The 11,293-nt window shown below is 46.1% G+C and overlaps 1 protein-coding gene across 1 annotated transcript; it reads right to left on the bottom strand.

The window, feature by feature from the left end:
• Nucleotides 1–10,431: 10,431 nt before the first annotated feature.
• On the bottom strand, nt 10,432–10,743 carry LOC308419074 (histone H4; the record flags this gene model as incomplete). The annotated part of the gene is made up of 1 exon (XM_080914634.1): nt 10,432–10,743. One exon carries the CDS (start codon nt 10,741–10,743, stop codon nt 10,432–10,434), a length of 312 nt encoding a protein of 103 aa, XP_080770760.1.
• Nucleotides 10,744–11,293: the final 550 nt, after the last annotated feature.

Genomic DNA, 11,293 nt, shown 5'->3' with positions numbered 1-11,293 from the left:
TCAGGGGTATTGTTGAAGGGAGGTTCATGTGGGTTCATCTAGAAGCTTCTGGTGGAATGTGATGAGACACAGGATTTGCTGGTCTCTGCTGGGTCCCTCTGCCCATCTGGTTTATAGCCACTTCTGCCTGGCAGAGTTTTCAGAATCCTTCTGTTTCCTTAATACAGTCTGCTGGTGTCATACGCAATGTTAACTTGAGGATTTTAAAACTAGTAAAAATGTTTTTCTATTTTCTGTTCTTTAATGAGTTTTTCTTTTATTAAAATGCCATAAATCTTCAGAAATCTGGCACAGTATCAGTGATGACTCTTTGGTTGGAGCTCTGAGGATCCATCTTCTCAACACTTCCACATGCATTTTCTTCATCTTCTGCAGCAGTTGGGCCTTTATGTGCTGGTGGTTCTGCTTAGGTTCTCAGGAAATACAAAACCAGACACAACACAAAATGCAAACAGAAGCCCCTCCCCCCAGCCTAGGGCCTCTGCTCTTTATCACTCACTATCTTAACAGTGCAGTGCTCAGGATGAATCTGTGCCTGGATGTCCTCCTTCCCCTCCTCTCCCTCCTCTTCCTCCTCTCCCTCCTCTCCCTCCTCCTCCTCCTCTCCCTCTTTTTTTTTTCACTTTCCCTTGTTCTGTTTTGAAATCATGTTTCTTTTTGTTTAGCTGTAATTGTTACACACACACACACACACACACACACACACACACGCACACACACCAACACCTAGTATATATCATAACCTGTTGACTTCATACTGCTGCTTGTATGGATATGGTTTCTGTGCTGACAGTGGAGCTTGGATAATCCAATAGTCTGCTCATCAGCCTCTCCTCCCTGGAAACACTATTTCTTCCCATCTCAGCTCTAAGCAGGCCTCACTTGTCAATTGTACTGGCTGGTTTTGTGTCAACTTGACACAAGCTGCAGTTATCACAGGGAAAGGAGCCTCAGCTGAAGAAACCATGAGATCCAGCTGTAAGGCATTTTCTCAACTAGTGATCAATGGGAGGGCCCAGCCCATTGTGGGTGGTGCATCCCTGGGCTGGTAGACCTGAGTTCTATAAGAAAGCAGGCTGAGCAAGACATGGGAAGCAAGTCAGTTAGTAACATCCCTCCATGGCCTCTGCATCAGCTCCTGCTTCCTGACCTGCTTGAGTTCCAGTCCTGACTTCCTCTGGGGATGAACAGCAATATGGAAGTGTAAGCTGAATAAACCTTTTCCTCTCCAACTTGCTTCTTGGTCATGATGCCTGTGCAGGAATAGAAACCCTGACTAAGACACCAGCCTATCTGTAAAGCCCCTGAGATTTCCCATTTCCATGTATGCACATCTTTATGTGTTTTTGTGAGTCTGGTGTACAAGAGAAGGCCATGTGCTGGAGCCTGCAGAGGGCAGAAGAGGGCATTGGGTCCCTTGCCAGTGGAGTTACAATTGTGGACTGCTATGTGGGTGCTTATAACTGAACAGGGTCATCTGGAAGAGCATTGAGTGCTTAGCCCCCAAGCAATGTCTCAAGTCCAGTGTGTCTATTGATGTATTTGTAAGTTAAAGATGGGTATTGATTCAGATAAATACGTTTGGACCTCATTCTCAAGGAAAAGTCTTAGTACCAGAGGGACTACATTAGTAATTGATTGCCCATCTTTGGGATGCTCTGAGAACACTAGGGTGTGATGAAGCAGAAGGAATCAGTACAATAAGAAAGCACTGACCCAATTTAGCCAGGAGAGCTGAGAGGGGGTGACATCTTACCCCTACATGGGCAGATTTTTCTTGTCCCTTAGCTTGGTCTCTGGCATTTAGAACCTGGACCGTGTTCACCTTGAACCCTGTCCCAGGCTGCCTTTTCTGCTGCATCTTACTATTTGACATCCTGACCCCACACCCCAGACCCCCGTTCACAGAAGAGATTGGCTTTGTAGGACAGGTGGGGTAAACACTGGGGTGTGGGAAGCCTGTGTGTCACAGAGTTACTCTCTCCATGTGTCCGTCTTTGGAGAGACTGCCCTGGCTGTGAAGGCAGAACAGGCAGTAGCTGCTCCTGCTGCTATGGCAGTCCCTGTGTGTGAGCCAGTTCTGTCTGCTGTTTCCAGTGTCCAGTGGGACTCCAGGAAGGGGAAGGGAGGAGGGAAGAGATGAGGAAGGACAGGGAGGAGGATGGGTGAGCAGATGAATGTCTGTGCAGGAAAGCATGGAGTCCAATGGCCCTAGAGTCAGGGACTGCAGGAAGTATAGATCTGAGGCAGCCACCTAAGTGGCTTTATCTTTATTAGCATCACCAGGGCCATGCCCATTTGAGTACCACTATCTTAGTTGTCTACACAGTTGTCCTCATTGGGGAGTGGTCAGGGAGCCCCACGTGTGTGAGCCTAATTACCACTGAGGCATCAGTTCCCAGCAGGAATACAGATTCATTCATCTCTTAGGCTTGTCATGGGGTTGGGCAACAACTGTAGATTGGCCCAGGCTTCCTGTTCAAATGCAGCTGCCTCTGGCCCTAAGGGCAGGGTTTATCTGGGAGCTGCCTTCCAGTCTAATCGTAGCACTTGCCTGGACCTGCTGGAGTATGTGCTGCTTTGTCCTTGAATGAGCATAGCCCTGTTGCCGTAGAACGGCAGGAGGGTGTCTAGGCATACAACCAGGCCCCAGACACCAGGCATTGTAAGGTAGATGGGAATGAAGAAGAAAGACTTGGGTTGGACTGATAGTCACTGTTAGGGCTCCTGCCTGTCATCTCCAAGTGAATGTATATTTAGAATCGTAGACAATTTTTGATCACATATGTTACAAAAGAACATGGTAAAACCCCTTGTGGGTTATTAGCTCCAGAGATAAATAATTTAAGAAACAAACCCAGTTGGAAATTGATTTGTAGACAATTTTTTTGAAGTTCAAAAAAAGGGTGGTGGTGGTGCAGACAAGTTGTAAATTTTTTCATCTTCCAGGAGGAGAGATGTGATGTTTATTGTTGTCAACTTGGCAGACTCTAGAATTGCCTGAGAGATGGGGCCCTGGACAGATATGTGGGAGATTATCTTGCTTATACTGATTAGAGTGAGAAGACCCATCCTCTGTGGGTGGCACCATTTCCAAAAGTGAAGATCCTGGACTTTAAGAGTAGAGAGCAAGCTGCATCGAAGCATGCATGCATTCCTTGCTCTCTGCTTCGTGACTATGGATACAACATGACCTGGTGTGTGGAGCTCCTGCTTCTGTAATATCTTTATACTGAACTGTGAGCTAAGACAAATATTCACCAAGAACAGCAGCAGGAGTGGAGTGCATCAACCTGAGCTTAGAGTGCTACAGAGGGCAGACCTGGAGAAGTGATGTCAGACTTTTGGAAGAGCCCAGAAGATCATGTTTGGGAGAAGGGGCAGCATTGAAGTTGGCTTGGAGATCCCAAGATGTTCAAGATGCTAGAGCCATGGGCTATCTGCTGAGGAAAGCAGGGAGTGGAACCAGTGTAGGCAGCGGGTTGTCGTAGTAAACAAAGATGAAAAAGAACTTGGAGATCTCAGGACCACTTTGATATCAGACGTGGAGATGCAGAGGTTGGACTTTGTCCAGCTGGTTTCCTGTCTTTCTTTGGGAATTACAGGTAAAGATTGGATGAATCTCAGAAGAGACCTTGTACCTTCAGCTTTAATATTGTTGAGACTGCTATAGACTATGGGGGCTCTGGAAGTTGGACTAAATGTATTTTTTATATTGTGCTATGTTTAGGTATGTCTTCTATAGGCTCATATGTTTGGAGAAGCCTATGGGGGCCAGGGAATGGAATGTGAACACATATGCTCAGCCCAGGAAATGGCACTACTAGAAAGTGTGGCTCTGTTGGAGTAGGTATGGTGGCCTTGTTGGAGTAGGTGTGTCACTGTGAGTGTGGGCTTTAAGACCCTTATCCTGGCTTCTGCTAGCTGCCTTTAGATGAAGATGTAGAACTCTTAGCTCCTGCAGTATGCCTGCCTAGATGTTGTCATGATCCTTTTTTGGAGACAATGGACTGAACCTCTGAACCTGTAAGTAGTCCCAATTACATGTTGTCCTTATAAAGGTTGCTTTGGTCATGATACTGTTCACAGCAGTAAAACCCTAACTCAGACACCATCCTACCAGGTTAAATTAACTTTTCCTTCCTGTTAATCTTTAAGACATTCCCCATAAAAAGTGTGCACTGAGAATGTAGTAGAGCTCCCTCTTCCCGTGTCTGTGTCTGACCTCACTGCCAGTCTCATTAGGACATGTTTGTTCTATTCAACTGTTATCTGTCTTTCACAAGCACAGGCCTTCCCAGTTTTTTGCTTCTGTTTGGGTGGGTAGTGGACATCTCTGTTCTGTTGTCATTTCTACAAGCAGCCATCAATACTATTTCATAAGTAGACGCCCCAGCTCAGGGGGTCAGGCCTCCTCACAAGGCCTCACAGCTGCTGACCCTCTCTGACTCCAGCACCTGCTCAGTTTTAACTCTGACAGGTCAGATTCGATCCTTGTTCTTTCAGACTGGGGACTCAGCCTAGACTTCACTATGTAGTCCAGGCTGGCCTTGGACTCCCAGAAATCCTCCTGTCTCAGCCTCTCTTTCTCTCCTAGCGTCAAGATTCCAGTCACAAGACAGCATAAATAGCTCTATCCATTCCCCTCAGACTGTTGCTCTACTTCAAGGTCAGTGGTACTCCACAGGTAGAAGATATTCTAGAGGACTGAAGTCCAGGTTGTGAGAGAGCTCAGTTTAAGTGAAGTTCTGCATCCAGCCTGGCAGATGGGGTGTAAAGGAGGTACCACAACCACCAAGTGGACTAGTCTCTTTACTGTACTTCAGAGTCCATGCTCAGAGGAAGAAGGATGCCCTCCCTGCAGCTAGTGCTTACCCCTCCTTTTTCTCTCTTCCAGACACTTCCATGGTTGGGTATCTGCGGGGGACCAGATGTTAGTACCACCTCTTGGTTTACATGTCTTTTCCATTTTCAGTTTCTGAAAAACAATGTCACCTAGTATGCAGTGGTATCTCACCCTGAACCCCCAGCCCAGTTATAACTTTACCTCTGGAGGCTTCACAGCTTATAATGAACAGATTTCGGGGAGGGGTGTGGTTTCTTACTGCAGGTGAGCACATTGTAGACATCCATGCTTGACTCCAGGTCCTTTCTCTGACACAGGGTTGGACCCCCCCCCCCCATCACAATAGGTCTTCAGATATCAGAAGTGCATCTAGTCTAGTGACTGATCAGGTGACTGGGAGATACAGAATGAGTGTCATCTGTATGTGCCCCTGTGATGGAGGACTAAAGTTAATGTAATGGCGATTTACCAATTATCTGCTAAGGAATGGGCAAGTCATTCAGCATGGGTTGGACTTGAGGCCTCTCTCCAGTCACTGTAGCCTTGGTGCTCATGCAGAAGACAAACCTAAAGCACTCGAGGAGCTTGGCCAAGAACATGAAGCTAATGAGTCACACAGATGTCTGTAGCACAGACAGGGTGGATGTGGGGTCAAGCTGGCCAGTCTACCATCCTGCTCTTGAATTTCTGCCCTCCACGACCTGTCCACTAAGAGCTTGTAGGGCAGCACAAGGTCATTGATTTTCATAAGTACGTTATGGTTTCCAGTATTCACTGATGACCAATCAGACATCCAGTGTCTGACAATAAGTGTGGCTGTCCTAGCTAAGTGTGTTAACTGAAGGCTGAGTTAAAGCTGTGTCACACAAATGCGCGTGTGTTTTAGGAGAAGGGATTTCAAGACTCTCCTTTATCTCTCTCTCTGCCCTGCTTTTTTTTTTTTTTTTTTTTTTTTTTTTTTTCAGTGCTGGGTGTCAGACACAGGACCTTTCGAAGGCTAAGGAAGTAAGTAGTCTCCCACTGAGCAATATCCTCAGCTTTGCTCTGGAATGTTCTCCTTTGACGTCAACAAAATGGCAATATTTATTCCCTTGGTCTCCTATTTGTGTTTTAAGTTGTTGTTTTTCTTTTCTCCTCCCCCTTCTTTCTTTTTAAGTCCTGGTCTCATGTATCCCAGGCTGGCCTTGAATTTGACATACAGTTGAGGGTGACGCTGACCTTCTGATTCTCTTGCCTCTGTTCTTAGGCAGGCATATTTAAAATATCATGGGACCTGGTTGGGTGTGTTCTTATGAATTATCAAAGTGTCAATTTTTTTTCATAGTCTACTGCAGGTTTTTATCCTCAGACAAGCACGACTGTGGGAATCTGTGGGTCAATAATCATGTCATTTGTATCGTTGTCAGGGGAAGAGAGATGAAAAACATTGGCAGGTCTGTAAGCACAGATGCAGTGAGCAGGCAGGACCTCAGCGTGAAGGAGCCTGGTACAGCTCTATGGGACATGGAACGGAAGGGCGCTGTGTCCCAGGTATGAACAGCAGTGTTGGTGGCGGGATAGAGAGAGACCGGGAAATAATTCAAAGGAGGACGATGCATCTGGCTTACAACTGATTACGCTTGCATTTGTATGAGGAGAAAGACCATTTTCTTGAATAGGATGGCACAGAACTTGCTACAGGACTATCCCCCTGACAGAGCAACCGGCTGGCAACAGCAAAGGGTGACATGACACCAGCGATGTGTTTATCTAAAGAGGATGTTCTTCTGTTTATTATGAGATCTTGAATACCTGTTTTTAAAGGCTATTCCCAAAATATCCCCAGAGCTGGTTGTTAAAACCCTGATCAATTAGATGGCTCACTTATCCTTGTTTTTAAACTATGTATTTCATCAATTGTCAGGAGCCAGAGTAATTTGGGAAGAGGGACTCTCAAGTGGGAAAATGCCAATGTAGGATTGGCCTGTAGGGAATTTTTAGTGCCTTTTCTTAATTATCAGCTGATGGGAGAGGGCCCATTGTGGGTGGTCCTGGGTTCTTTAAGAAAGCAGGCCTAGCAAGCGATGAAGGACTAATTCAGGAAGCAGCACCCATGGCTTCTGCATCAACTCCTGCATCCAGTTTTCTGCTCTGACCTCCCTGGATGATGGATTAACTCCAAGCCATAAGATGGAATAAATCCTTTCTTCTCTAACTAGTATTTGGTCCTGATGTTTATCACAGCAATAGAAACTTAACTAGGCATTTACTCATTTTATGCTATGTGTATGAGTGTTTTTCCTGTATGTATGTCCATGTACCATATATGCATGTGGCACCCATGCCAGAAAAGACATCAGGACCAGAGTAGAAGTGTGAGTTACCATGTGGGTACTAGGAATTGAATGGAGTCTTCTAGAAGAACAGTCTGTAAGCTTAACACCTGAGCCATCTTTCAGCCCTTTTAAAGATGAGGTCTTATACATCCTAGGCTTTCCTTGAACATGCTGTGTAATAGAAGGTGGCTCTGAGATTCTGATCTTCCTGCCTTTACCACCATGCCTGGTTTTATGCCATGTTGAGGTGTTAGCCCAGACCTTTGTGCTGGTCAGCATTCTCCCAGCTGAGCTACAACCCCAGCCCTAAACCTCCTATATCTTTTTGTTGGTGGTGGTGTTTGTTTTTGTCTGTTTTTGAGATAGGGTCTGATAGCTCTGGCCAGCTTGGAACTCCCTGTAAACTAGGCTGGCCTTGAACTCACAGAGATACATTTGCCTCTGCCTCCCTCTGCTGAGATTGAAGTTATATGCCACCACGCCTGGCTGATGTCCTCCATACTTCTGATGACTTCTTGTCACCCATGTCTTAAGAAGATACAAGGCCTTGGTCAATAAGGTCCACTAGATCTCTACAGTCTGGATACCTCACCACCACCACTCCTCTCCACGCCTCTTTCCTTCCTACACCCTGCTCTCCAGCCGCCCAGGACTTCAATCTCCATACCCATTTCAAGTCCCCTGTGTGGGGAAGCCCTGGTCACTTTCCCCGGGACCAGAGTGTATCCCTGCAGGCAGCAGCTTTAACAGGCACGCTGTTGTACCACTTAGAAATGCTCAAATGCTTATTTTCCTTTCAGCTTTCACTGTTTATTAGACCAAAATCTTCCCAAGGTAATGTTTTGATTTCAATTCATTGCGTGTTGTGAGGGTGCCTAATGACAGCAGAATAGGTTAACACGCAGAAAATTAGTAAGGAAAACTTTGACTTATTGTACTGAGGACTTCTTATTCATGTAATGAACTTGACCTCCTTCCTGAAGAAAAGTTTGATGGAAAAAGTGAAAAAATATGTATCAAGTCCTATCTCTTCCAATCAAGGCTTATTAAAAGTCTGTGTTTTCCATATAATACAGAAAATAAAATCATCAGCTTTACTTTTTATGACTTGTTTCTAGTCAAATGTGCTGTGAAAATTGTACATGAAGTCTTTCAGAAACGTCACCATGACTCATAAACTAGACTGGGTCTCATTCTGAGTAGCAAGGTGAAATCGTGTGTAGTTCTGGTCTGTCCCTAGTGAGATGCCAATCATCATCCTTTGTCCAGTGTTTCCACACTGTATAGGCTACCCGCCCAGGCCATTCCTCTCATGTCTTCTCATCACAAACACATTGTGTTGTCACACTACAGCGAGGAGGGGGAGTAAGGTACAGTAAGCTATTTTGGGGTGGGGAGAGTGAACATTTAAAATACGTTTGGCTATTATAAATTCAATTTTATCATAGGTTGTATATATATATGAAAAAACATCATGTATGTAGAGTTTGGTAGTACCTAGGTTTGCAGCCATCTTCTGGGTTTCTGGGACATACATAGCCCAGTGGCTAAGGCCTAATATGGTACCACTGTAGACTCTTTGTTTTTAAAGATAGAAGAGGGTGGGACTTGAAGCAGAAAGTAAACTTAGTTGGTCAGCTCCATTGTCACTTGGGGCCAGTTTCCCTGTTTTCAGCTCCCCTGCTCCAAACCCACTCAGTTAACAAAAACAAACAATCCAACCCAACCCTTCTATAAGCGGAGAGTTTTCTGACTCTCATCTGCACAGACCCGATTCAGAGCAAGCTCACCTTTTAGCAGCCTGCAGTTGTATTGAAAAGGCTGATAATTTCCTATTAGCCTCAGCACGTCCCCTCCCCTCCAGAAGAAAAAAAATGCTTCAATCTTATCTAGACTGAGTCCCTGGGATGTCCCCAGGGCATCAAGTAGCTCTTCCTGCCAGGAAGAAATGTCCCAACCGTATCCAGACACCAGCCTCCTCTTCTGGCACAGCTTAGCCCCTGGAGTGAGGACTGAGAACTCCAAGAAAGCTCAAGTCTGCAGCAGCCACTCACCTTAAAAGTCAAATGACCCCACCAATGCTTGCATTTCTAATCACCACTGCTATAGCCTGCCCGTTAGAAAATGTATAAAAATTGTACTAACAAGAAGTTCAGGGTCGCCTCTCCTTTGGATGTAGGCCACCCCAGTGCACTGGACTAATAAACTTCTCTTGTTTTTACATTGATCCCCGATCTCTCCTCTCATTCACGGGAGCCACAAATAGATAAGACTCAATTTGGGTCTTATAGTATGCGCTCATGTTCCCAGCCGACCGCAAGGTTATCACGTCTTGTTTGGGGCTGCAGTTTACTTAGGCGGTCAGATAACTCATGGAGCAGGTAAACAGTGTTTGGTTTCCAGACACCTGTGTCTCTCCCTTCAGCAAGGAGGCAGAAAGGAACTGGCCGAATCGAATGCTGGAACCTACATTGGCATTAAAGGTCACACCCTTCATCCTGTGGTGTACCTTGTAACACAGACTGCCTTTCTTCTTAGAGCTCTTTCCTCAGCAGGTGGATGGCTGAGGTGAGGTAGTAGTGCAGATACTTGAAGTGGAATGACTGACTGTACTGCCCAGGAGAACTCACAGCCCTGGTCATGGCCTGGGCAAAGTCAGAACTCACACTGAGATTCAAGGTGAAAACCAAGATGGCCACAGCATGCACAGGTTATGCTGTTAGGGAGGGGCCTAAGGACATCTTAAAAATGAGACAGACACATGGTCTGTTTAAGTTTAAATAGAAGGGAAACAGAGCTGAGAAAGCCCTGTCTGCTGCAGGGTGACTTTAATGTCTGTATCAGGTCTACTTTGCCTCTACAGGAACCTGGGTCTTTAGCATTGTTCCCTTGAAGAGCGTCTGTTATGCTCCCTACGACTTGTACGTAGTGAGAACCTGAGCAGAGGACCCCGGGATTCCGTCAAGCCAAAACCTTGACACTGAAGAAAATTCATTAATTTAACCTGATCACGCATCCTAGGCGCCTTTCAGGCGATGGGCGGAGTCACCAGGAACAACCCTCCAATGAGAAAGATGACCCAGGAAGCCTAATTTACATACAAAACAATGTGAGCCCTACACGGCTTCCATACTCATAAATAAAACAAGTAACCTAGAAAGAACCAAGTATTCGCAGCTCCTTTTTGGTGTTTTGGGGGCCCTGAAAAGGGCCTTTGTGGGTGGGGGAAGCAGACCAAGGGCCAAGACTTAGGCGCAGGACCGGGACCGCTCAGCCGCCGAAGCCGTAGAGAGTGCGGCCCTGGCGCTTGAGCGCGTAAACCACGTCCATAGCCGTGACCGTCTTGCGCTTGGCGTGCTCGGTGTACGTGACGGCATCACGGATCACGTTTTCAAGGAAAACCTTGAGGACGCCGCGAGTCTCCTCGTAGATGAGACCCGAGATGCGCTTGACGCCGCCGCGACGAGCCAAACGGCGGATAGCGGGCTTGGTAATGCCCTGGATGTTGTCGCGGAGGACCTTGCGGTGGCGCTTGGCGCCGCCTTTCCCCAGACCTTTGCCGCCTTTCCCGCGTCCCGACATCTCTGCAGATATGAAGATACAGAAACAAGAGAAATCTACGCTGACCTGCCTCCAAGCAAGAGCTTATATTTCCTGGGAGCGGACCTGATTGAAACCAGGAAGGAGTGGGTGGAGCTCTAGGCTCCACCCCCTGGCTCTTTGTACTCTCCTGGCTACCAAGACAGAAAAAAAAAAAAAAAAAAGCCCCTTTGAGTTCCCTCTCCAAATTTCTGAAACACTAGCAGATTGGAAAGTTTTAAAAAATATAAGGTAACTATTTTCTTTTTTGATCAAATAAAAACAGTGTAGCGCTGATTCAGTATTTTCTAAGCAGCATTCTTGTTCTTACACCAAAGTAGTTTACATTTTGGGTGTGAGTCTTGAGGGGATGAGAGAAGTGTTTTAGTGCCTTTCTTTTGTGAGCACGGTAAGAAAATTATTTTACTTCCCACTTCGCTTCCTGTTTGGTTTCAACTGTTGGTGCAGTGTATGGATTTTTCTGCCTCTCCTGCCTTGCAAACACATTGGTATTTGCTTTTCAGCCAACTGTTCCTATAGTTCCTTAGCTGAA

This window comes from Micromys minutus, assembly GCF_963924665.1.
Source record: "Micromys minutus genome assembly, chromosome: 3".
Classification (NCBI taxonomy): domain Eukaryota; kingdom Metazoa; phylum Chordata; class Mammalia; order Rodentia; family Muridae; genus Micromys; species Micromys minutus.
This window is presented reverse-complemented; position numbering and strand designations above follow the sequence as displayed.